This window comes from Bos indicus, chromosome 1, assembly GCF_029378745.1.
Source record: "Bos indicus isolate NIAB-ARS_2022 breed Sahiwal x Tharparkar chromosome 1, NIAB-ARS_B.indTharparkar_mat_pri_1.0, whole genome shotgun sequence".
NCBI lineage: Eukaryota > Metazoa > Chordata > Mammalia > Artiodactyla > Bovidae > Bos > Bos indicus.
In genome coordinates, this window is record NC_091760.1 from 148,806,416 (window position 1) to 148,833,209 (window position 26,794).

Below are 26,794 nucleotides of genomic sequence, written 5' to 3' on the forward strand. Positions count from 1 at the left end.
AAGTTGTTATACAATGATGGCTATAATTCCCTGTGCTATATTATATAATATATCCTTGTTGCTTATCTATTTTATGCATAATAGTTTGTATCTCTTAATCTAATACCCCTACTTTGTCCCTCACGCCTTCCCCAACCCCTCCAGTGGTTTGTTGTCTGTATCTGTGAGTCTGTTCCTGTTTGGGGCTTCCCTGGTGGCTCAGCTGGTAAAGAATCCACCCACAAAGTGGGAGACTTGGGTTCAGTCCCTGGGTTGGGAAGATCCCCCAGAGAAGAGAAAGGCTACCCACTCCAGTATTCTGGCCTGGACAATTCCGTGGACTGTATAGTCCATGGGGTTGCAAAGAGTTGGACACGACTGAGCGACTTTCACTTTCTGTTTTGCATATACATTCATTGTATTATTTTTTAGATTCCACATATAAGTGATATCATAAAATATTTGTATTGTATGATGTCTCTGCCTGATTTATTTCACTAAGCATAATATTCTCTCAGTCCATCCACATGGCTGCAGATGCAGAATTTCATTCTCTTTTATGGTTGAGTAAATATTGCATTGTGTGTGTGCACATGTGAGCACACACACACGCCACATCTTCCTTATCCATTCATCTGTTGATAGGCAGTCGGGCTGCTTCTGTGTCTTGGCTGCTGTAGATAGTGCTGCTGCGAACAGTGGGGTGCCTGTATCTTTTTAAATTAATGCTTTTATTTTTTCTGACTATTCAGCAGTAGAAATGACTGGATCATATGGTCATTCTACTTTTAGTTTTAATTTAGGGACCTCCATACTGTTTTCCATAGTGTCTGCACCAGTTTACTTTCCCAGCAACAGTGTATGAGTGTTTCCTTTTCTTCACATCATCTCCAACAATTGATATCTGACTGATGATAGCCATTCTGACAGTTGTGAGGGGATATCATTGTTCTTTTGATTGCATTTCTTTAATGATTGGTGATGTTGAACATTTTTCCATGTGCCTGTTAGCTGCCTGTATGTGCTTTTTGGAAAAACATCGGTTGAGGTCTTCTGCCCATTTCTGATTGAGTTTTTTTTTTTTTTTCTTTTTGATATTGAGTTGTCTTGAGTTCTTTGTATATTTGGATATTAACACCTTGTCAATCTATCATTTCCAAATATTTTCTCCAGTTCCATAGGTTTTCTTTTTGTTTTGTCCATGGTTTCCTTTGCTTTGCAAAATCTTTTAATTAGGTCCCATTTGTTTATTTTTGTTTTTATTTCCTTAGATCCAGAAAAAATATTGCTATGGGTTATGTCCTAGAGTTCTGCCTATGTTCTTCCATAGGAGTTTTATGGTTTCTGGTCTTACATTTACTCCATTTTGGTCTTTAACCCCCTTTGAGTTTATTTTTATATGGTGTGAGGTGATCTTCTAATCTCATGGTTTTACATGTGCCTGTCTCATTTTCCCAGTATCAGTTGTTGAGGAGACTTTTTTCCCATTGTATGCTCTTGCCTCCTCTATATTTTTAGATTAATTAACCATACAGGCATGGATTTACTTCTGGCTCGCTAGTCTGTTCCATTGATCTACGTGTCTATGATCTATGCGACCTATGTGTCTGTCTTTGTGCCAGTACCATACTGTTTTGATTACGATAGCTTTGTAGTATAACCTGAAGTCTTGAGAGGCTGATAACCTCTAGCTTTGTTCTTTTTCCCCTATTGCTTTGGCAGTTCAGGGTCTTTTATGGTTCCATGTGAATTTTAGGATTATTTGTTCTAGTTCTGTGAAAAAAAATGTCATGGATATCTTAATAGCAATTGCATGAAATCTGTAGGTTGCTTTGGGTAGGATGGCCATTTTAACAATATTAATTCTCCCAATTTAAGAGCACAGGATATGGCAGTCTTTTTGTTTTTGGCTTATCGGTAGGAGTGTGGTCATATCTCCCTTTATCTTTTGCATTTCCCAAATGATTAATGATCAGATGGTTAGTGTGTGATCACTGTAAATTTGTTTTAACCTGATAAAATACAACACAAAGAGAACTCTAAGGCTCGACACCGTTTCGATATATGTAATAGTGAAGCACTGGGAATGACCGCCCTCAGTAGGGGCTGATGCAAGTGTGATGACCAGCAGCATTCACCTGAGGTGGACTTGTAGTTACTAACGTGAAAAATACTCGAGATAAAGTAGAGGGGCAAAAAAGGCGGGTTGAACAGTTCGTGTATAGCTGTGTCTCCTGTGTGTGTGTGTGTGTGTGTGTGTAAGGAAAAAAGGGAGTGAGGGGGCACTGTATAGGGATGGACAAGATCTTGAAACCCTTTATTGTTAGACTAGTTCACTTCCGGTTTTTCGTAATTCTAAAGCAGGTTCTAAGGTGTCTTTCTTCCTGTGGCTGTTTGTGTAAGGTGCGTCTCCCGTGGCGGAGCTGCTGTGTCAGTGAACGTAGAGTTAAACCTTTGGACACACGAGTCCGTGTGGACTTTATTGTGCTCCACTAATTGTCTGCATGGTGCCAGGGCCACACCTTCCAGCTCCTGTGCTTTATGCCTTTATCTGGCAGGACCATGTTTTCTACCCTAGCCTCATAACGACTCTTCAATTCCAGAATTTTTCTACCTTTCCCAGGTGGTTTTCTTCCAGGTGAACTTCAGAATCATTTGCAAAGTTTAAAGAAACTCTTACAGGGGCTGTTGGTATTAGGTATCAGTTATTGTATATTTCAGGGGAAGTGACATCTTCACACAATCGGGCTTCCTCCAGCCTGAAAATGTGGTGGTCTCCTCAGTGACTAAAAAGCGTTCACTTAGGTTCCTAAGCATTGGATTGTGTTTCTTACCTAAATCTTTACTGTATCTTAAATATATTAAGATATTTTATACATGTATTTTTTTGCTATTATCAATGGGATTATTTTACACTGTTTTAATGACTGTTGCCAGTGTTCTTGCCTGGAGAATCCCAGGGATGGGGGAGCCTGGTGGGCTGCCATCTATGGGGTCACGCAGAGTCAGACACGACTGAAGCGACTTAGCAGCAGCAGCAATGACTGTTGCCACATTGGAAACTATCAATTTACAGAATTTGGAAACTAGCCAACTTGGTGAATTTATTTCTTAGTTTTTTTTCAGCTAATTGTATTGAGTTCTTCGGGTAGACAGTTGCACGTACCATCATACCATCAACCAGTCCTGTTTGTGTTTTTTCGTTAGCGTCTTCTGGATCTGGGTTGAACACTGATGATACTGTCAGTGCTTCAGTAACAGTACCGTGAGCTGCTGTGCAAAGAAGTCGAAAACTTCAGTGCCACCCTAAGACTGAAGTTTCTTGCTCATGAATCAGTTCTGCAGTGGTGGGTCCAGGTTGGGCGACTGACGTTCACATGATCATTCCACAGGCTAAAGCCAGGGACCCTGCTGTACTTAACGTGGCTCCCAACATTTGCTGACATTCTGTCCCACCGGAAGGGGGAGGAGCATCTAGGTGTGTGCTCGGACTTTAATGGCACAAGCTGCACTGTGTGGGCTCAGTCACGTCTGACCCTCTGTGACCCCATGGCACATGCTGCTGCTGCTGCTAAGTCGCTTCAGTCGTGTCCGACTCTGTGCGCCCCCAAAGATGGCAGCCCACCAGGCTCCCCTGTCCCTGGGATTCTCCAGGCAAGAACACTGGAGCGCTTCCACTCATATCTTCAAGGGAGAGGAATGCTCAGCTGGCGCAGCGTCCCTGGCCCGGTTTATACCCCTTACCACAGAAGGGGACTTGATTCAGGTGGGTAGTCCCTGCCCCTGCCCACCTCCCCACCCCACGCCCTGGCATGCACCAACATTAAAGGGAGTGCCTCAGCTGGGCAGGTCCATTGTATTGCTTGCCTCATCAAGGGCCGGTTTGTTCCCTATTCACTAACCTTAAGAACTTCTTATCTCTATATGGCAAGAAATGTATTAATGTGTTCATTTCATTACCTGATCAGTTTGTAAGGTATTGATTGCTTTCATCCAAGCAACACTGTTCTGCCTTATGTTTTAGTCCATGTGCTTTCGGTGCTTATTGTCTGGCTTAAGTCACATCCTCCCAGCACCTGAGATACGCCTTGGAAGTGAACATGTTGTGCTAAGGTGTGCTGAGTCAGAGGTTGTGGGGTGAAGGAGGAAACACCCAGCTTAGGAGCAGAGCCCTGGGGCTCAGGGGCAGGCCCCGCACTTTGCAGCTTGGGGCCAACGTGCTGGTCACCCACTCGACCACCCCCCTTCCTCCTCGTTGAGAGAACCCAGGCACATCTAGGGATCAGGTGGTGATGCACTGCAGGATGGTAGCCCCCGCCTTCCAGCCCCAGTGGAATATTATTGTCGGAGGACTTAATCCTAGTAGTTCCATTATCCTTGGCACTTGGCAGGGATTAATTCAGACATAGGTACGTGATCTCTGACCGTGAGATGTGGCCGGCCAGTTTTGGGAGAGGATTTCCTCTAATACAGACAGACAAGAAAGGAACAGACCTTTTTTTTTTTTTTTTTTTTTCTTGCTTTTCTCTGTAGTCATGTGAGAATTTAATGCCTAATATGCAGTGGACCTCTGAGGTTATGGAAGGAAAACTGAAGAGAAGTCAGTTTACTGTTGGGAGTATATAAGCATGAAAGCGTTTGGGTCCCTTTAGGATGTCACTGAGCTCTTGCATTGACCAAACACAGAAGCATCTGGACCAGGGTTTCTTGGCCCAGCGTTGTTAACCTTCTGTGATTCCTGCATCAGCAAGGAAGCCCCGCATCTCTTCCCTGAGACGGGGAGAGTCAGATACCCTACTCTTTACATTCCAAAAGCTCCCTATCTGATCTGCAACCTTGGACCGTCCGTAACCCATGGAAGCCTGTTTCCTCTGTGGGCTGATGCAGGCACACTTGCTTCTTGACAGTAGGTGTGTGTGTGTCCTTCATAGATGCAGAGTGTCCTGTGTGTGTGTGTCCTTGATGGATGCAGAGTGTCCTGTGGTGGCCTTTTCCCCACCACTGGCCTTGGCATGGTTCTGACCAGAATCAGTCTTTATGGCATAACTGTGTGTGTGTGTGTGTTGCTTCTTGACAGTAGGGTGTGTGTGTGTCCTTCATGGATGCAGAGTGTCCTGTGTGTGTGTCCTTTGTGGATGCACAGTGTCCTGTGTGTGTGTGTGTGTGTGTGTGTCCTTCACAGATGCAGAGTGTCCTGTGGTGACCTTTTCCCCCGCTGCTGGCGTTGGCTTGGTTCTGGCCTGAATCAGTCTTTACCGAGTAACTGGTGAGGATTTTATCTCCGTGCCCACATGGACTTCATCCTGCATACGGACCCCCTCACATCTCCGAGGAGACTGTGTTCCTCCAGGACCTGCCCTGTGCCCGCTGTGCGCTCTGCCTCTCGGTCCCAAGTGTCCCCGGCAGCTTTGTAAATGCTGGGTTTGGAGGGAGGAGACGGCATCGGGCTCGAGCCGACCTGGAGAGAGTGAGCCAGGCCCTCGGGCCTTGGCCACCACTGCTGGGCATGCCACTGGCAGCCGCACCGCCCACCCCCAGCGGCCTTGTTCAGCATCGCCTGCTTCCACGCAGGAGCATACCCCAGGATGAGCCCGGCTGAGTGGGCTTCCAGCCGGCCGGTGCGTGGCGGAGAGTTTCAGCCCTGACCTGAGGCTGAACTACCGTCCCCGGCACTGTGGCTGCCCCTGCTGGCCACCCACCCCTGGTGCCTCCCGGTGCCTGAGGCCCTTGTGGGCCAGGGCAGCCCAAGCACCGGGAGGGCGCGTCCCGTTCTGCTCCAGCGGGTGGGGGGCGGTCGGGAGGTGCCCCTGGGACTTCAGTCCCAACACTGAGTCTCACTTGAGCACGCCAGTTCTGTTCTCCCTGGTGTTGTGAAGTTTGAAGAACATTGAGTTCTACCAGTAAAGCGTCTGTGTCTGAAGCCTCTTTGGAATTTATAACGAGACCCTTACCTGCCACATCTTCTTTCTTTCCTCCTGGCTCTTAAACTTTTGACAAGTTGGTTATTAGGCTTTTGGTTTGTCTGTTAGACCTGTCACTTGCATGTGGGTTAACATACGTTTAAAGAGCAGAAAAACAAGATGTTTCCAGACATTTCACCATCTGTGTGTCTAAATGGTAGGCTTGCATTTATTACTGAATCCGCGTATGCATGGAGGTTAATTATTTCAGCCGTCTCTGCATCATGTATGTTTCAGGGTTTAGACTGCACTCTGAAGGGTGTGTTTGCCCCTCGTGTTCATTTGCCTTTCATGTGGTTTACTGTAGAGCTCAGGTGCCTTGACCTTCACGATTTTCCATCTCTAGCCGCCCCCACTACAATGTGGTGATTCCCTTTAATCCCCTGTTGTGTGCTTCTCATCCATTATTTTTCAAACCTAGAATCCTCCAAAATTCTCCACTCCTGTTACTGATAAAGACACCAAATGAAGCCCGGGCTCTTCTGCACATGGTGTTTCAGCCCCAGCGCCCATCCAAGTCCATGGAATGGGGCAGGGTGGGGTGGTTGGCATGTGGACATGAGGGAGGGCCCAGGACCTGTCTTGCAGTCAGCAAAGAATCAAGTCTGGAAACCCAGAAAGCTCTGGAAAGCATCACAGTAGCCCCTGAAGTTCCTAAACAGGTGGGGGGGTGGGGGGACAGGGAAAGGAGGTGTAGTGATGAGTGCAGTGGCTCTTATAGCCCACACGTCGTAAATTCAGAGGAGAGGAAGCAAAGAGCCGCGTGTGAGCCCACGTGTAGTAGCCTGCCCCTCCGTGAGGCAGCGAAGCGTTCGTTGGGATGTTTCAAGAAGAGTTTTCTGGCCTAGTGTCAGACTCCCGAGTCCCGTCAGCCAGGAGCCTGGGGTGGCCCCCCAGTGCTGTGTCCCGTGTGCGTGCACACGCATGAGATCCTGATGCCCTGGGGGGCGGGAGTGGACTCAACGCCCCGGAGGCCTCGGCTCCCTTTGGAGTCTGGTCTGCGGAACCAGCGTGAGGGCAGGTGATGGTGCGTTTTCTGTTAATAACGTGAGATGACGGGCGGCAGCCTGGGACAGGCAGGACGGCTGGAGAGGAGGGCCCGAGAGCTCCCGCCTGGTGCCCCCATCGGAGCCCGGGTTCCATGTGAGATGACGGGCGGCAGCCTGGGACAGGCAGGACGGCTGGAGAGGAGGGCCCGAGAGCTCCTGCCCGGTGCCCCCGTCGGAGCCCGGGTTCCATGTGAGATGACGGGCGGCAGCCTGGGACAGGCAGGACGGCTGGAGAGGGGGGCCCGAGAGCTCCCGCCCGGTGCCCCCGTCGGAGCCCGGGTTCCCCGTCGCGTCGTCCTTGCCCTTGGCTTCCTGGTCTTTCCCGTGTGTGAGGCCCGCCTGGTCCTCCCTCCGCGGCCGAGCCGCCGCACAAGCTGATAGAAACGAGCTTCTGAGACTCGCCGAGCAGAGCCCAGGCCCAGGGCTTGATCTGGCGGTTCTTGGCACACACAGTTGGACCATGCCCCTCTCTGGGCACCATAAGGTCTCTCCAGGCGTGGAGAGGCTCAGCCTTCAGTCCATTCTTCCTGTGCCACCAGCGTGCTATTTGTTCAGAAAGTACCAGTGAATGCAAGCTCCAGCAATAAGGTAAACCAGATGCAAAAGAAATAATCTTTAAGACAATTTTTAAAAGGAAAAAAAAGTGTCCTATTGGGTCTCTCACAGATGCAGGCAGCTGAGTGAACCTCCGCATCCCGGGCTCTGCAGGCAGCTTTTTTGCTTGGATCATGCAGCATGGATGAGAACTGACTCCGTAAGGGTGCAGCTCTGCAGGCTTGCTCTCAGCGTTGATCAGAAAGCAGTACAGCGACACACGAGTCAAGGACCTTTGTCAGCAGGAAGCTTGTCCTGTATGGAGTTGGACCTGTGTCACTCCCCTGCTGCCCATGAAAACCGAAGCTGGCCTCGCTGGCTACCTGGGATCCTGGCCCCCGCCCCGGCTCTCGGAGGCTGTGGTGACATGCCAGGTTCCCCACCTGTTTCCTGCCCCCTCCCAAGCTGGTGCAGTGGCGAGGTCGCTGCCATCTGAGGGCAGGCTGGATGCTCTCTGCCGAGGCCTGCTTTACCACGGGAAGTCCTGGCGGTTTGTCCCTACTCAGCAGCTGTCCTGTTTTCATTCCGTCTGGAGGGCACTGTTGCTGTCACCTGGCAAGTATTTAGCGAGTGTTCAAGCTTGTGCTGCCTGGCCAGTGTGACTCACCCTGCAGCTTCATTTTTGTGGCGTGAAACAAACATCCTCATAAAGATGATGGACTTCCAGAAGGAAAACATGCAGGCCTCACCATCTGCTTGACAAGATCCGGGGTTTTAAATTGGCTTCCTCAGCATCCCTTTATAGACGAGCGTCAGGCGTTCCAAGGTCAGCACTAACACTGGGAGGGCAGGTCTGGGCTGTCTCCTTTGGGAAGTTCTGTTTATGTTTATTTTCAGATTAATTCATATTAGAGTATGGAGAAGGAAGTGGCAACCCACTCCAGTGTTCTTGCCTGGAGAGTCCCATGGACGGAGGAGCCTGGTGGGCTGCAGTTCACGCGGTCACAAAGAGTCAGACAGGACTGAGTGACTAACACAGACGTATTAGAGGATAGTTGCTTTTCAACATCGTGTTAGTATCCGCTGTACAGCAAAGTGAATCAGTTAAACACATACGTGGATCCACTCTCTTTTAGATCCTTTTCCCATATAGCTCATTAGAGTACTGAGCAGAGTTCCCCGTGCTATACAGTAGGTCCTTGTTAGTTATCTGTTTTATATATAGCAGTGTGGACATGTTTTCTTCTAGAAATTTTTAAAGGAAACATTTAAAAATTTTATTTTAGAGGCTAAAGCATTTTTAAAATGTAATTTAACTCTCCCCTCGCCCATGTTATTAAATTACCCTAACATTTTTTAAAATTGTGATTAAAATGCACATAACATAAAATTTATCATCTTAACCATTTCCAAGTATATTGAGTTACTTTCCGAGTCCACGACTTGCCCTTTTGGAATTTTTAATCATGTTTCTTACGTAGAGCTGTTTTAATCATGCTGGGAGTCCTGCAGAATATCAGAGTGTCAGACTGCATAATGTCAGTGAAACAAAAGGGAAACATAGGCATTGCCTTGGGTGGAGTGAAGTGAGACTTCCTGGTCTCTGTTAATGGAGCTCAGATGTGGTTCAGACCTTTCCTTTACAACTTATATTTTGTATTTTATTATTTTGTTCTAAGATCAGTCTGCTGAGCCTATGAATACAATGAGGTTAAAACTATTGTAATTATATCTTAATTATAGTTCAAGAAATACTGTAAAATAATACAGGGCCTGGGTGAAACAAATAAGGAAGTTTAATTTCCTGTCTAATCATATTTTTCCTTTTTGGTTAGCATGTTAAAAAGTAATTTTGAAAACATGCTATGTTTTCCTTCCCAATTCATCTGTTTCCCTGAGATATTTATTATACACCTGTAGAAGAGCATTTCACTCTAAGTATACATTGTTTATTCAGTGTTCGTGTGTGTGTGTGTGTGTGTGTGTGTATTAAGCTTATTGGCCAGTCACTTTGGGTTTCTGTTTTCCTAAGGAACACAACCCAAACAATGAAGCTTCCCTGGAAATGTTCCCTGAGCTTAGCTCACTGGAGAAGTGTCTTGCCAAAGTGAAATGCCTGGATGGAGGCTGGAAAGAGCAAGGCAGAGTCAGGGTGGGCCTCCTTGACCTGAACCGGGTTCGGTCTTGGCAGCTCTTAAGCAGCTCGAGGGGCAGGAGGAGGGAGTCAGGTGTTTTCAAGCTCTAGCTGGTGGGACTCGGTTCTGGGGTGAGGGGGAGCTATTTTGCTAATTAAAGGGTAAGAAACTCTCACTCTTGAGGGGCTGGAGCAAGTCCCTGGGTCCCTTCAGGACTGTTAAAAAAGAGGCCCTTTGCTCTCTGGTCAAGAAAGAGTGTTCAGTTTAATCCAAGGCATGGACGTCACTCAGGAGTTCATGGCCCTTGCAGCTCAAGACCGGTCTGGCAAGGGCAGCTGGGTGAACACAGCATTCATTTCCTTCTTGGTTTTTGGTGGTGAAATATACATAGAGTAAAATTTACCGTTTTAACTCTTTCTGAGCGTGCAGTCCAGTGACATGCAGTGTCCTTCACTGCTGTGCGGCCATCACCACCATTCATCCCAGAACTTTTGCCTCTTCCTGAGCTGCAAATGCCCTGCCCATTAAACTCACCTCCATCCCCCCATCTCCCCAGCCCCTGCTCACCACCAATTACTTTCTGTGTCTATCACTTGACTACACTAGAAATCTCATGTAAGTGGGATCAGGTAATATCTTTGTGTTTTTGTGTCTGGCTTATTTCATGCTGTGCCTTCAAGGTTCATCCATGCTCTAGCACATGTCAGGATTTCCTTCCTTTTTAAGGCTGAATAATATTCCATCGTACATACAAACCACCTTTATTCATCCATTCATCCACTGATGGGCTCTTGGGTGGTTTCCACCTTTGGGCTACTGTGAATTGTAATGCAGTGAACGTGGTGTGCACATAACTGTCTGAGTCCCTGCTTTCAGTTCTTCTGGGTGTGTGCCCAAAAATGGAGTTGCTGGATCAAATGGAAATAATAATTTGGTAAAGAAATCAAGTGTTTAATACTGTGAGGAGCACAGCAGCTGACCCATCTTATATTCCCAGCAGCAGTGCACAGCACTGTTTTGAAACCTCCTAGGACAGAGTTGCTCCAGGGAGAAGGTCTCCTTCTTCAAGAGCAGCAGAAGCTGAGGGCATCAGGAGCCCACCAGGCTCCTTCCAGAGGAGCTGCAGCAGAATGCCTACCCCCAGCCCCGACTTCCCACTGAGAAGTATCTTAGTGGGCCGGCCATGCTGGCCAGATGCTTAGCTCATGCCCCAGGGTGACAGCACTGGTGCCAGAGTTAACAGCCCGCAAGCAGAGATGCGCCTGGATTGAGGGTGTGTGGGTGAAGAAAGCCACCAGGGCTGAACCAGCACTCGCTGCTTAGAATATGTAATAGCCAGAGCGAGGAATACATCTTTAGATAACTCCTGTCCTAAGTTTGCCTTAAAAACATGGAGCTGATTCTCTCCATGCATTAGTCCTCAGTGAGACAGCAGGACAGTCTCGTGAAAGTAGAGACTATATATATATGTATTTTTAATATATCAGGTATGTATGTATTTGGCTGCACCAGGTCTTAGTGGCGTCACATGGGCTCTTCTGTCTTCATTGCAGCATTTGGGATCTTTAGTTGCAACATCTAGGATCTAGCTCCCTATCCAAGGATTGAACCTAGGCCCCCTGCATTGGGAATGCAGAGTCTTAGCCACTGGTGTGTGTGTCTGTGTGACTCCATGGACCATAGCCCACCAGGCTCCTCTGTCCATGGAATTCTCCAGGCAAGAATACTGGAGTGGGGAGACATTCCCTTCTCCAGGGGATCTTCCCTACCCAGGGATCAAAACTGGGTTTCCTGCATTGCAGGCAGACTCTTTACCACTGAGCCACCTGGGAAGGTGATTTTTCCAGTAGTCATGTACAGATGTGAGAATTGAACCATAAAGAGCGCTGAGTGCTGAAGAATTGATGCTTTCAAACTGGGGTGATGGAGAAGACTCTTGTGAGTCCCTTGGACAGCAAATCAAATCAGTCAGTCCTAAAGGAAATCAACACTGAATATTCATTGGAAGGACTGATGTTGAAGCTCTAATACTTTGGCCACCTGATGGGAATACTCTACTCATTGAAAAAGACCCTGATGCTGGGAAACATTGAGGGAAGGAGGAGAAGGGGGCGACAGAGGATGAGATGGTTGGATGGCGTCATTGACTCAACAGACATGAGTTTGAGCAAATTCCAGGAGATAATGAAGAACAGGAAAGCCTGGTTTGCTGCAGTCCATGGGTTCACAAAGAGTCAGACATGACTGAGTAACTGAACAACAATTCCTCAAACCTTCTTCTTAAGACATTTAACTAGTGTCCTTATTTGCTTTTGTGACAATAAACGACATTATTTGTAAGTGATTGGATTTCAGTCAGTTCTTTTAAAATGCAGTGCATTTTGTCTCCATTTTTAATACTAGCTGACTATGGCTCAGATCATGAACTCCTTATTGCCAAATTCAGACTTAAATTGAAGAAAGTAGGGAAAACCACTAGACCATTCAGGTATGACCTAAATCAAATCCCTTACGACTATACAGTGGAAGTGAGAAATAGATTCAAGGGATTAGATCTAATAGAGCGCCTGAAGAACTATGGACAGAGGTTCGAGACATTGTACAGGAGGCAGTGATCAAGACCATCCCCAAGAAAAAGACATGCAAAAAGGCAAAATGGTTGTCTGAAGAGACCTTACAAATAACTATGAAAAGAAGAAAAGTGAAAGGCAAACGAGAAAAGCAAAGATATACCCATTTGAATGCAGAGTTTCAAGGAATAGCAAGGAGAGATAAGAAAGGCTTCCTCAGTGCAAAGAAATAGAGGAAAACAATAGAATGGGGAAGACTAGAGATCTCTTCAAGAAAATTAGAGATACAAAGGGAACATTTCATGCAAAGATGGGCTTGATAAAGGACAGAAATGGTATGGACCTAACAGAAGCAGAAGATATTAAGAAGAGGTGGCAAGAATACACAGAAGAACTGTACAAAAAAGATCTTCATGACCCAGATAACCATGATGGTATGATCACTCACCTAGAGCCAAACTTCCTGGAATGTGAAGTCAAGTGGGCCTTAGGAAGCATCACTATGAACAAAGCTAGTGGAGGTGATGGAATTCCAGTTGAGCTATTTCAAATCCTGAAAGATGATGCTGTGAAAGTGCTGTACTCAATATGCCAGCAAATTTGGAAAACGCAGCAGTGGCCACAGGACTGGAAAAGGTCAGTTTTCATTCCAGTCCCAAAGAAAGACAATGCCAAAGAATGCTCAAACTACCGCACAATTGCACTCATCTCACACACTAGCAAAATAAGTCTCAAAATTCTCCAAGCCAGGCTTCAACAGTACGTGAACTGTCAACTTCCAGATGTTCAAGGTGGCTTTAGAAAAGGCACAGGAACCAGAGATCAAATTGCCAACATCCGTTAGATCATTGAAAAAGCAAGAGAGTATTTTATAAGCAGGAGAGCTTTTGACACTAGATCACCTGACCTGCATCCTGAGAAATCTGTATGCAGGTCAAAAAGAACCAGTTAGAACTGGACATGGAACAACAGACTGCTTTCAGATTGGGAAAGGATACATCAAGGCTGTGTATTGTCACCCTGCTTGTTTAACTTTTATGCAGAGTACATCATGAGAAATGCTGGACTGGATGAAGCACAAGCTGGAATCAGGATTGCCTGGAGAAATATCAATAACCTCAGATATGCATATGACACCGCCCTTATGGCAGAAAGAGCCTCTTGATGAAAGTGAAAGAGGAGAGTGAAAAAGCTGGCTTAAAACTCAACATTCAGAAAACGAAGATCATGGCATCTGGTCCCATCACTTCATGGCAAATAGATCAGTAAACAGTGGAAACAGTGGCTGACTTTATTTTTTGGGCTCCAAAATCACTGCAGATGGTGACTGCAACCATGAGCTTAAAAGATGCTTGCTCCTTGGAAGAAAAGTTATGACCAACCTAGACAGCTTATTAAAAAGCAGAAACATTACTTTGCCGACAAAGATCCATCTAGTCAAAGCTATGGTTTTTCCAGTAGTCATGTATGGATGTGAGAGTTGGACTGTAAAGAAAGCTGAGCGCTGAAGAATTGATGCTTTTGAACTATGGTGTTGGAGGAGACTCTTGAAGAGTCCCCTGGACTGCAAGGAGATCCAACCAGTCAATCCTAAAGGAAACCAGTCCTGAATATTCATTGGAAGGACTGATGCTGAAGCTGAAACTGTAATACTGATGTGAAGAACTGACTCATATGAAAAGACCCTGATGCTGGGAAAGATTGAAGGCAGAAGGAGAAGGGGACGATAGAGGATGAGATGGTTGGATGGCATCACCAACTCAATGGATGTGAGTGTGAGTAAACTCCGGGAGTTGGTGATGGACCAGGAGGCCTGGCGTGCTGCAGTCCATGGGGTCTCAAGGAGTCGGATAAGACTGACTGAACTGAACTGTCATTATAATAAGAGGAGATGCTTGTTGATTGCTTACTCATGGTAGACCCTGTGTGTGATATGTCATGATGCTTGCAACTTTGTGAGGCCCCTTTCTTCCTGTGAAACTGCAGCCCAGAAAGGTTAAGGGGTTCATCTAACAGAGGATGGAACTGGAATTCCAGACTCTGACCCCTAAGCTTGCGTACTTAAACCAGGCATTATAATAACCTCTGTCTCATTGTTTGTGTAACCTCAGTTTTGAAGCGCTTATTAAATGCCAGCCTCTGTGAGAAGTGTGTTAACAAAATCACTATGACCGAGGCACTATTTTAGCCCCATTGTTCGTGATAAGAGTGGTACAGAGGGCAATCTATATTGTAGCCGCTCCGAGGAGCAAGCTTGCAAATACCGTCTGGCCAAATCCCGACTGTGGCTTGATGAACCCAGTTCGTGATCTCTGGGCGTCTCTGCTCTGCTCCTGAACCTGTGTGCTTTCGTCTAACTTGCCAGCCTGATGGATGGGTGAAAAGAATAGCACTTCCCAGAAGTTTTGATTTGTGTTCTTTTTAATCAGAAAGGATGAGCACCTTCTCGTTTTTCTAAGTAATGTCTGATTCTGTCCTTTGTCCTTTGTTGCTCAGTTGCTCATTTATTTCTGACTCTTTGCGACCCCATGGATTGTGGCATGCAGGCTTCCCTGTCCCTCACCGTCTCCCAGAGTTTGCTCAAACTCATGTCTGTTGAGGCGATGATGCCATACAGCCATCTCATCCTCTGTTGTCCCCTTTGTTCTTGCTGGTCTTCAAATCAAACAGCTTCCTTCATCTTCGTGTACCTGTTACTCAGAGGCCCTGACTCCCTGACTCGGGTGTGATGTGTTTGCTTGGATTTGCGTGGGCAGAGTACAGTGAACAATCCATTTCACATGTTCTGGTAAGGTCGCAGTTCTCAGTTATGTTTCTTTAACAAAATTAAACGGAGTAACAATTTTAAAAGCAATAGCAACCAGCCTTGTTCATTTGGAATGAATGGCTGTGCTTCCTTGTAATTCCATTTACCTGGGAAGATTTGTATCAGTCAGGAGAGGGGAGGTTATGCCATGGTAACAAACAGTTCCCCAAAACAAACAGCTCAGTGGTTTTCACAGCATGGTTGAGCTCTGCTTCTGTGGGTCAGCGGGTGGTTCCTGCTGTCTGTAATTTCTCAGGGGCCCAGTCTGGGAGGGGCTGCAGTTCGTGGCAGGGTCTCCACGATCTTAGAAGCAGGGAAAGAAAACCCATTGGGCCTTGAAGTTGGCTTCTAAAGCCTGTACCGGGAGTGACACATGATGCCACTCAGCTCACTGGCCAGGGTAGGTCATGGTGCCCACACCAGTGTTCAGAAGGGTGGAGAAATGAGATCCTGCTGATGTACAGCCCCAGGGCGTGGCGGGGGGTGGACAAACACTTATGGGTCCCAGGGGATCCCCTTGGGAGCAGCAGCCCATCTTCTGCACCTCAAGTAGCAGAAGTCCTGAGACTGTGCTGAGCAGAAGTGAGATTTTGACTTAAACAGCAGGAGCTCTACCTGACGGATGTAACAGGTGAGGCCAGAGCTGGTTCTCCTCCTCTGGGATCGGGGAGAAAGCCCAGGACCCAGGTATCGAGAGGCTAGCCAGTGAGTGGGTCACAGACATGGTTTCCTGAAAGCCTTGTCGTCGGGATTGGCCCGCTCACACGTGTTGAACCTGGGTTGTGCGTTCCGATTCCACCTGCTTTTCTGCGTGTTCGAAAGTCATCAGATGAGCTCTTTCCTGTGTGTTTCCCATGGTCATTTTCTCTCTGCCTCAATAACTCAGCTCTCACCTGCTGTCACAATGCGTTTTGCCAGGTCACTGCCTCAATTTTTTTTTTGGACACGAGCACATTAAAAGGCACTGGTTGGCTTTCCCTTTCTTTTAAGTCATCCAACTCTTACAAATAATATTCTTGATGATCTTGAGGGTTTTTTTTTTTTTTTTTTCCTTTAGAGGTAGTTTTATTGATTTTGAGAGTTCAGTTTACTCTGTGCTTCTGGTGGAAAATGTCATTTTCCTTCTTTTCCCTTGACTTCCTGCATAGCCTCAGTGTGTGTTTTAGAGGTGAGATCGTTTTCCTTGCTTCTAGAAAGTAAGCTGTCACAGGCCTGAGACCACACAGCTCTGACACACATCAGGTGATGTTCCTGTGAGCTGTCTGCCTTTGAGAACAGCAGAGGAAGAAGGCAGATCCAGCCCCATATGGCTCACACAGCTCAGCCCGGGAGAGGATGGTGCTTAGCTCCACACTGTCAGTCAGTGACACGTGGAACCCGACGGAGCACAGCTGCACAGGCACCCTGCCCTGGGTGGGGGACGCTCCTACCTCCCTGAGTAGGTGCTGAGCTGAGTCCAGTGAGGAGAACATTCAGGCAGAGCTGGTTGGGGGGCAACGGGGGGCAGGCAGGGACCTCTGGTGGACCTGTGTTGTTAGAAAGTTTGAAGCCAAAGCATTGAGATATGGGTCCGGCGAATGGGGCGGGAGTCTGCCTTTGAGGCCTTCTTGAGTGGCTTTGTGAGAAGCATGGACTTCACCCTGTCAGCTTTCAGTAAATATTTGTGTGAGTCATGTGGATTGTTCCACAGGAAGGACAGACATTTGGTGTATAAGACTGAGTCACGAGGACCCACCCAGCGCTCTCGAAGTGGCTACTCGTTGCTGTGAAGTACAACATGGACCTGGCCCCAGGAGGGAGGCGCCCTGTTAGGAGGAAGTCCACCCACTGTATTTCTTAGGTGCAGCGAACGCCCAGGAATGCCCTAGCAGAGACCAGGCCCACAGTCCTGGCTTCCCAGGTGGCGCTAGTGGTAAAGAACTTGCCTGCCAATGCAGGAGCTGCAAGAGACAGGAGTTGGAGCCCTGGGTCAGGAAGATCCCCTGGAGGAAGGCGTGGCATCCCACTCCAGTATTCTTGCCTGGAGAATCCCACGGACAGAGGAGCCTGGTGGGCTACCATCTTTGGAGCCGCAAAGATTTGGACACTGAGCGACTTAGCACGCACACAGGCCCTTGTCCTGCCTGAGGAGGCCCGCTCGGGGCAGGGTGGTAGGGGGACTGTCATTCCACACCAGCAGGGATCTGACTTCTCCTGTGGAACTTCCTGGCGAAGACGCTGGGAATCCTGGCCTAGAAGCACATGGCTCCCCATCTCTGCTGGGTGCCCCCCACCGACCCCCTGAACTGCACTCAGAACATGCGGCTGTGAAGCGCAGCTGGGAGGTTGATGGGAAACACAGGCCTTCCGCGGCTCACACACAAGGCTCTGCTCGGGGACGGGGAGGTCTGTGTTCTGCTCGGTCGCAGGTGTAGACTGGAGGCTTCCCCGGACAGAAGCACGCAGCTTCACAGGAAGCTGGCCTGATGGAGACAGAGGCCCTTTGAAGGGAACACATGTACGGTGTGGTCAGTTGTGTCCCACTCTTTGCGACCCCATGGACTGAAGCCCACCAGGCTCCTCTGTCCGTGGGATTTTCTAGGCAAGAGCACTGGCGTGGGTTGTGATTTCCTTCTCTGTTGAAGGGACGCAGGATCACCCTCATTCTCGAAACCGCACCCTGCCTCCATTCCAGCGATGCTGGGGGCTTCCCCAGCCCTGTCTCCCCAACGCTGGCTCACGACCCTGGACCCTGAGCCCTCCCAAGCCGTCCCTGTGTCTTCCTGTCTGCTCACATCCTGCCTCTTACACCCATGCCGCGACTTGCTGGGGTCTTCCCGGCCTCCAGACGGGTGATGCATACCCCTCTGTCCATGTCGCTGCCTTCTTCCTCACATGTGTCTCCTCTTGTTTTCCAGGCTCTGCAGAGTAACCTGAGGTACTCCCTGTTGCCCAGACGACTCGTCATCAGCAAGAGATTAGCCCAGTGCCTGCATCCCGCCTTGCCCAGTGGCGTGCACTTAAAAGCCCTAGAAACCTATGAGATCATCTTTAAGATCGTGGGGACCAAATGGTTGGCCAAGGATTTGTTCCTGTACAGGTAATGCTAGCTTCACCCACCACTTCCCTCTTCTATTCCCCAAGGAATCCACGTTTCAGTTCGCCAGCTCAGAAAAGTATGCTGCTGCTGGTGCTAAGTCGCGTCGGTCGTGTCCAACTCTGCAACCCCATGGACAGAAGCCTACCAGGCTCCCCTGTCCATGGAATTCTCCAGGCAAGAATACTGGAGTGGGTTGCCATTTCCTCCTCCAAGAAAAGGATGAACAAGACAAAATACAAAGGGATGCGTCCATTCGCCATGAAGCCATCCATCAGGAGGTTCCCCCAGGGCCCACCCTCCAGAGTCAGTCCTCCCTGACTTTTCTCCTTAAGCTGAGACGCACTGTTGCACACTGCCTGTGGCCTGCCCCCTGCCAGCACTGGGTGGTGACTGTCCCGTGACGGCTGGGCACCTCCGTCACCAGCGTAGACGGCTGGCCGGCTGGCTGGCCGATCCCTTGGAGCTTCTGACCAGGCCTCTCATTTTCCTTCCTCTCCCTTTTTTCTCTGTCCTCAAAGCTGCGGGCTGTTCCCGCTTCTGGCGCACGCAGCCATGTCGGTGAGACCCGTGCTGCTCGGCCTGTACGAGAAGTACTTCCTCCCGCTGCAGAAGCTGCTGCTCCCAAGCCTCCAGGCCTTTGTCGTCGGCCTGTTGCCCGGCCTGGAGGAGGGCTCGGAGATCTATGACAGGTGGGTGTCGGCCAGAGCCCATGGCCGCCCGTCCTGGGGTGGGGGGTGCCCACTTGTGTTTTATTCTGCTGCTTTGTGAGAAACGAGGGGAGACATGCGGAGAAGACCTCGGAAGCAGGGTAGGTGCAGAACGTCAGGCTGACATTCACCTTTCTGTGGCGTCTCTGCCTGACGAAGTACCGCGTGCCCCTTTGAATTTTACCATGTTTCCAGGTGAGGGTCAGGAGGTGAGAAAGTTCCCCAGAGTCTCTAGGTCTGTGGGCAGTGGGGATGGGGTTCTGCCTCTTATGTGTCAGGTTCTGAGGGTCTCCCTCCTTCTGTATACTCGTGAACATGAAAGCATTCATCGCTCAGTCACGTGCGACTCTTCAGGAACTTACAGACTGGAGCCTGGCTGGCTCCTCTGTCCATGGGGATTCTCCAGGCCAAGAATACTGGAGGGGTTTGCCATGCCCTCCTCCAGGGGATCTTCCCGACCCAGGGATTGAACCCAGGTCTCCAGCATTGCAGGCAGATTCTTTACTGTCTGAGCCACCAGGGAAGCCCATTGTTTACCAGGCTGCTTCCAAATAAAAAAGCAAGCCTGGGTTTCATTGATGGGTAGGGCTCAGCTTGACGAGTTGCAAGCATCTTGGAGAAATTCGGCAAGCTCACAGGCACAGAAGTTCATGCAATGGTATTCGTTTGTTTTGTTTATTTTAAATGGAGGCCAATTACAATATTGTGGTTTTGGTCACTGCTTAGGATGGTAAAGAATCTGCCAATAATGTGGGAGACCTGGGTTCGATCCCTAGGTTAGGAAGATCCCTTGGAGAAGGGAACAGCTACCCACTCCAGTATTCTAGTCTGGAGAATTCCATGGACTGTATAATCCATGGGGTCACAAAGAGTCAAACATGACAGAGTCTCTTTCACTTTCACTAGGAATGGGAGAGAGGATTTATCCGTTCGGACCATGGCATATACACAGAGAATCATTTCTGGAGAATCATAGTATGAAAACTCAACTTCCAGGGTGTGAACTGTTCTGAGTGATGCCACAGGACGAGCCTCTGTTCACAGGACCTGTTTCCAGAGCCCACGTGCAGCTGGCTGGCAGGTCTAGAAACCTGCATGCTTGCACAAGTTTCCATGTGATGACCCAAAGCCCTGTTCGAATCTTCCCCACACCAGAGACCCCAGCCGCGCCACCTTTGCCCTATGGTGTCAGCTGTGGCAGGGAGTGGCAGGGGGCGTGGAGTGGAAGCATGGAGTCCATCCAGGGCCCACTCAGAGTGTGCCCCTCAAAGAAACCAAATAATCAGAATGTTTGCAGGATGGTGGCTGGTGACCCAAGGGTGCGTTAAAGTCACACGCATCCATCCTGGCATTTGATGTGCACTTGGGCTGTTTGAGGCTTCCACTCAGAGCGGGTGGTGGCCCTCTACCTCCCCGTGGGGAATCCACCTCTGTGATATGCTGAGTCACTAGCATCCACTTCCCTTGGAGGCAGGGTCTGTCTTGTTGCTATCTTAAACCTAGCTCCACGCCCTGAGAAGCCAGGTAGGCCTGTGGGTTCAGGAAGAGTCAGGGTCACACGGGGTTAACAAGCCAACTTTTATCCGACTCTGCTCTTGACTCCTAGCCCCAGGCTCTTTCTAGAAGTTCTGGTCCATTCCTGTTTTACAGATGTTTACTGTAAATGCTTTCCCCGTGCCCCCATCATCTAAAGATGAGCACTTCAGCTGCCACAGTGTAAGGCAATTTTTTTTTAACCTGTAAGAATGAATCACACCAGAAACCTGTCAGTAGTCAGGGTGTTGTCATATATTCTCCCAGCTGATCAATGAATGTTCATTTAAACGGTTGCTCCAGCCGATGAACACGAGTGTTTTCTCCTAATATTATGATTTCTCAGTGTTCAACCGCGAGCTGAGTAAAGCTCTGTGAGTCACGGGGTACACGTGGCTGTGACACAAAGGCCGATCCGGCGTCTTCGGTGCTCAGGGGTACGAGCGACCGGCCTCCGAGGTGAAGGCTGGGGCAGGGTTGCATGGTCTCTGAGCGCAGGCGTGTGGGCACAGCGATCAGGTGACTGAATGTATCCAGGTCAGTTTGAGAGGGTTCCTTCCTAACCTGCTCAGGAATTGAGTCAGACACCCCCCCAACCCCTCACCCCCAGCAGATACTCTGCAGAGGGTCTGGGGGTGGGCCGGTCACCATGTCCGAGCCGGTGGAAAATACTGAGGGGTGAGTGAGTGAGCGCGTTGGGGCTGCTGAGTCATGGGTTTCGTGGAGGCGGGGACAGTTCCTGGTCTCTGCTTGTCAGTGAACCATAAGGCAATGGAGATTTTGGCCGGCGTTCCGTCTCATTATTCACCCTGGCTCTCTAATAACCCTTTGATGTCCACAAACACTCCCGCCCAGGATCCCCCTTGTAAAGTGCACAGGAAGTGCCCACATGGCTTGCTGTGAGTTGCTGTACGAGGAAGACAGGATTCGTGGTTGGGGGTGGATGCTAAACCCCTGCTCTGAGGAGATGGAAGAGAGGTGGGAAGTTTTCAGTGGTTGGAAAGCAGGCAAAACCCGGGTCCCCAGACATGACCCTTGAACTTAGTGGTTCTCAGCCTAGGGTGGCTCCAGCCCCCAGGGCACCCTTGGCAGTACCTGAGTACATTTTTTGGGTGTTACACCGGGGTGGGGCGGGTGCTACTGGCATCTAGTGGGTAGAGGTGAGGGGTGTGCCTGAACACCCCAAGATGCACACGATTGCCCCCACTGCAAAGAAGGGCCCAGCCCCAGGATCCACATGGTACAGGGTGAGAAACCCTGATTTAAATGGCAGTGGGCAAATCTTCATTGGCCCCTCTTCTGGCCAAGGCCAGCACCACGCTGAGGAAGCCCTGCTGGTCCTAGAGTTTTCTCCCCCTTGTTGTTCATTCGCTAAGTTGCGTCCAACTTTTTGCAACTCCAACCCCGTGGACTGCAGCACACCGGGCCTTCCTGTCCCTCACTATCTGAGTGACTTTGACTTTAGCTTTTAACCCCAGTTATCTTGCTCTTTAGTTTGCTCTCCATAGAAGTTTTGTTGTTTAGTTGCTCAGTCATGTCTAACACTTTTGTGACACCATGGACTGTAGCCCTCTATGCTCCTGTCCATGAGATTCTCCAGGCAAGAATACTGGAGTGGGTTGTCATTCCCTTCTCCAGGGGATCTTCCTGACCCAGGAATCAAATCTGCCTCTCCTGCATTGGCAGGCAGATTCTTTACCACTAGCACCACCTAGGAACCCCCCTCCATGGCAGAGTCTTTTCATAATTACTTGTTTTTCTGACCTGTAACATCATTTAAATTTTTAATATCCATTCATTTTTAAGGTAAAATTTTTATTTTTATATTAAACTGCTTCTTTAATATGAAAGTCATTCAGTCTTGTCTGACTCTTGATGAGCCCAGAGACTGTACAGTCCATGGAATTCTCCAGGCCAGAATACTGGAGTGGGTAGCCTTTCCTTCTCCAGGGGATCTTCCCAACCCAGAGACTGAACCCAGGTCTCTTGCATTGCAGGTGGGTTCTTTACCAGCTGAGCCACAAGGGAAGCCCGTTTCTTTAATATAGAAAACTGGGCAGTGTTCTCTGAATGTTGAAGAAGGGATAGCATAAGTGGCATTCCCCAGGCTCTCGGATGGTGGAACCCCCTCTACCGTGGCCAGTGTTCCCTGAAACGTGCTTTGGGGATACGCTTTTGTAAGCAAGGGGCAGGAGACAGCAGTGTCCACGCTGTAGCATTTGTGATGGGTTTTAGCTTGGCGTTGGTCTTGTGTGATAGGGACCCTGGAGAGACGAGCTCTCCGGGGGCTTCCTGGATTAACCTGCTGCTGTGGGAATCTCTTCCTAGCTCAGGACCATCCTGTGCGTCCACTGTGTCCACAGGAACCCATCTACCCAGCTTACTGCAACTGCAGCTGCTGAATGCTGCTTCTACCCCAAACTAGGGCTTTTGGTGGTTTTCAGAGCTGGGCAGAGAGAAGCTCTATTTGTTGGCTCAGCTCTGATAGAAGGCTGATCAATACCTTTAGCCTCTAAACCATTCTGTGTCCTTCTAAGCATTTGGCTGTTACTGATGCTGCTTCATTTTGTTTTTTTTTCTCTGTGTCATTCGCTACGGATATTTTATGAGTTGAAAAGCGCTAGGGTTAAGGAAAATAGAATTAATTTTTGATGTTGAAAGGTAGTAGACTTTATTGTACAAAATGTTTAAATATACACTGAGCAAGCTGAACTTGGGCAAACTCCGGGAGACGGTGAGGGACAGGGAGGCCTGGTGTGTTGCAGTTAGTGGGGTCACAAAGAGTCGGACGTGACTTAGCTGTGGAACAACAAGAGCAAGCTGCACACAGTGTGGGTCACAGTGAAGTGGAGAGAGTGGCATTCATCTGACAGTTTTCTGGAGGCCCAGCCATGTGTCAGACGCTCATCTGGGCACTGGGGAGGGTCAGCTAGCAGAACAGACCCGTGATAAGTGTCTACTCAAGAGACAACTTGCGTTATTTTCACCCCTTTTCTCTGCCACGGCTGAGATGACATGCACAGGGCTTTCATTTGTCCCAGGCTCCACTGCCAAGAAGTAGATAGAGGATTGCTGATTCTAGAACGCCACTGCTTTATACTGGGCTTGTCCTTTTGTTTTTTTCCCGCTGTGGTCAATGCAAATAGGAAGCATATGAAAGATGGAATCATTTTAGCTTTCGAGTCAGACCCCCTCCTTAAGTGAAATCCCTTCGTGGGAGCTGCCTCCACTGTCGTACTGATAAGTGCCATCACCGGGCCCACAAGCTGTGTTTTCACAGTTGGTGGGAAAGGGCCCCGCTAGCCACAGGCGCTCCCCAAGCGGAGAGGGGCCCACCTCAGTCCGTATTGGTGGAAAAACAAGCTTACACCCCCCAATGCTGCTTCTCTCTGAGGAGGTCCGTCCAAGTGCCGATGCGGTGTCACGGCATCCCAGGTAAAGATAAGACCTGAATCCAGGCGGGTGGTCCACAGGAGGGCTTCCAGCAGTGGCAGCTGGGGTGTGGAGAGGCTGGGGGCAGAGTGTCAGGAAAACGGCCCCAGACCTTCTAGAATGTGCCATGGTGTGGGAGGCCCAGGCAACAACTGTCCCCAGTATTTCTGAATTCCAGTGTCCCTGAGCACATGTGTGGCCGTGCTCAGGTCAGGGATGTCTTTATCACTGAGTGAGTGAGTGATAGTCGCTAAGTCGTGTCTGACTCTTTGTGACCCCATGGATTGTAGCCTGCCAGGCTCCTGTGTCCATGGGATTCTCCAGGCAAGAATACTAGAGTGGGTTGCCATTTCCTTCTCAAGGGGATCTTCCCCACCCAGGGATTGAACACAAGTCTGCATTGCAGCCGGATTCTTCACCATCTGAGCCACTATGGAAGTCTTTATCATTACTTAGGTCTTTAATCAGTCGTGTCAGCTTTTGTTGTGTTTTTTTTCCGCACATTAATGACTCCTTGTGCTTTTATACAGGGTGACTGTCTGCTTATCTCCTTGGGGCAGTGGGCCCGCCTCCCACAAGCACAGTGACATCTGTGGTGAGGCCAGAGGTGGAGACCGATCTCTGTGCCCCAAGGGGGACACGACCGGTCAGATGCTGCCCCTCAGCCAAGACGCGGCCCCTCTCGGTGACACGTTTGTCCTAGCAAATTCAGTTTTCAGTAACAGCTGACACCGAAGGGGCGCACGGCGGCGGCTCAGAATGAGGAAGGTGGCGTTTCCCTGGCCCGCGGGGAGCGCCCTGACGCTGTGCTGTTCCGTCCTAGGACGGACGCGCTGCTCCTGAGGCTGTCCCTGGTGGTCGGCAGGGAGGTCTTCTACGCCGCCCTCTGGGGGAGTGTCCTGGCCAGCCCGTCCATCCGCCTGCCCGCCTCGCTCTTCGTGGTGGGCCACATCAACCGGGGCGCGCCCGGCCGGGAGCAGAAGTACATGCTGGGGACTGACTACCAGCTCACGGTGGGTGCCCCGGGTCTGGCAGGGGGCGGCCGGTGGGGGCGGGGCTGGGGTGGGGCTGGGGTGGGGCTGGGGCGGGGCGTTAAACCAACTCTCCCCAACTTAACACTTGTTTAATGGCTTGCAGTCTATCGCCACCTAGTGGTGGACCTCGCTTCACACTGGAAACGTTCAAAGCTGATTTCATCGTCAAGAAAGTGGGCAGCGATTCCTTACCCCTCTGAATCCATTCCTCTTTGCACCGTGGAAGTAATAGATCTCCCTGTGGGGCTCTCCGAGGAAAAGAGTGATGAAGGGACATCGTCCGATGCTTAGGACAGAGGAGACCCTCACAGACACACTCCCTCCTTCTCTGCCCCGTCAGCACCGCTTTGTCTCTTCCTCCGTTTTCACCTCCCTGCTTCGGCTCCTTCGGTCTTGTTCTGGGACCACCATGTAATTTTCTAACTGGTTTCTCCCCATCTCTTCCCTCTCCCATCCAGTGCTTTTTTGGTTGCTGCAAGACTTCACTTTGCTGAGACATAGCTTTGCTTAGATCTTTTCTGTCTGAAAAATTACCTGCTGCCAGCAGATAAAGTCCGTCCTCAGGAGTGTCCTGACGGTGTGCTCCCGGTCGCCCAGAGGCCTGACTCTCCCCTCCTGGCCGTCTGCGCTCCCAGAGCTGCTGCCCCTCCTGGCCTGGCACGTCTGTGATGCCATCTCTGCTCGAGTTGGTCCCTCCCTCGTTCTGTGCTCACTGCCCGTCTCTTCTCGCCCATCTCAGCATCTGTCCGCCTGTCTTTCAAGCTCAGCTTCCCCACAAAGCTTCGCTGTTCCCCCCAGTGGAAAGATCTCGCCCTCTCCTCTTCCCGTCTCACAGCTTTTTGTTAAAACTCTTCTTATGGCTGGTTTTCTCTCCTGCAGCTGTAGCACCTCTATCTGTACTCAGAAAGGACCCTCAAAATCCGCATTGAATTGGTTTGGAGTCCGTTTGGCTGGATGTCATTGGAGTTTTAATATAGTCAAAGGTCCCTGTTGGAACTTAAAAACGTTTCTTTCTGGGATTGTAGGATCTGAGGTCTTAGAGCCTGGCCATCCGGTCCAAGCCTCTCCACTTCTGAAATCAAACAGTGCTGTCTTTCCCACGACACAGAGCTCCCCCTAGCGTCTGGAGCTAGAACCAAGTTTCCCATATTTACACCGTGTTGTTCTGTTCCACGTGACCTTAACACAGTGCTTTCAAGATGACCAGGAAGAGTTGTTTTCATTTTTACGATTCAAAAGAATAGCTGCAAATGATGCTCAGTGTCTTGGGCGTGAAATGTTCACGGCATTTTGTCCCTTGCAGATAAAGTCCTTATGTGCGTGCCTGTTGGACTCAAACGTGCTGGTGCAAAGAAATAACCTGGAGATTGTCCTGTTCTTCTTCCCATTTTATACCTGTCTGGTGAGCAGTCTGTGTTCTTCCAGGGGCAGTGCTGGGCTTCCCTGAGGCCGTGGGGTAGGCGGGAGAGACCCGAGCCGTCTTGTCAGGAGAGGAGGGCAGGCGCTCAGTGACCACTGTCCCCGTTCAGCTCATTTCTGTGCAGGTGGTGTTTCCATAGCAGAATCGAGTAGCTTCTCCCCTGGGCAGCATGTAAAGAATCCACCCCTTTTGAGAACCCCCTCTTTAAGGTAAAGCTTTGTAGGCTGCTAAAGAGGGTCCACATGTCAGAAGGCCAGCAATTCACCATGTCACCACCTTGCAGTAAAGTTTCCTTCGTCCTCCTCCTAGGATTCCAATGAGAGAGCCATCCCCCTGCTCAGATCCGACATCGTGCGCATCCTCTCAGCTGCCACTCAGACCCTCCTGAGACGGGATATGTCTCTGAATAGAAGGCTTTATGCATGGTTACTTGGTATGTAGGGGCTAGAGAGCCAGAGGGAAGGTGCTGATTTGGGGAATAAGTTCTAATCTTGGTGATGCATTTCTGAATGTCATCAGTGTGGTAAGACAGCATGCAGACCGAACTGTCAACTGG

General features: G+C 49.5%; 1 protein-coding gene across 7 annotated transcripts in view; it reads left to right on the top strand.

Moving 5' to 3' along the window:
• DOP1B (DOP1 leucine zipper like protein B) overlaps positions 1–26,794 on the top strand; it is a 131,178-nt gene that overhangs the window by 19,105 nt on the left and 85,279 nt on the right. For 6 of the 7 annotated variants that reach the window (XR_011568658.1, XM_070796656.1, XM_070796671.1 and 3 more), the window contains exons 3-7: positions 17,931–18,112; positions 18,631–18,801; positions 24,608–24,797; positions 26,122–26,220; positions 26,548–26,671. Coding sequence is in view for 6 of the 7 variants with exons in the window: in XM_070796656.1 (XP_070652757.1) it covers positions 17,931–18,112; positions 18,631–18,801; positions 24,608–24,797; positions 26,122–26,220; positions 26,548–26,671 (766 nt within the window). In the remaining variant the exon portion in view is untranslated. Of the gene's footprint in view, positions 1–7,654; positions 8,349–17,930; positions 18,113–18,630; positions 18,802–24,607; positions 24,798–26,121; positions 26,221–26,547; positions 26,672–26,794 lie in introns of all 7 variants that reach the window. The other variant, XM_070796690.1, reaches the window with a different exon arrangement.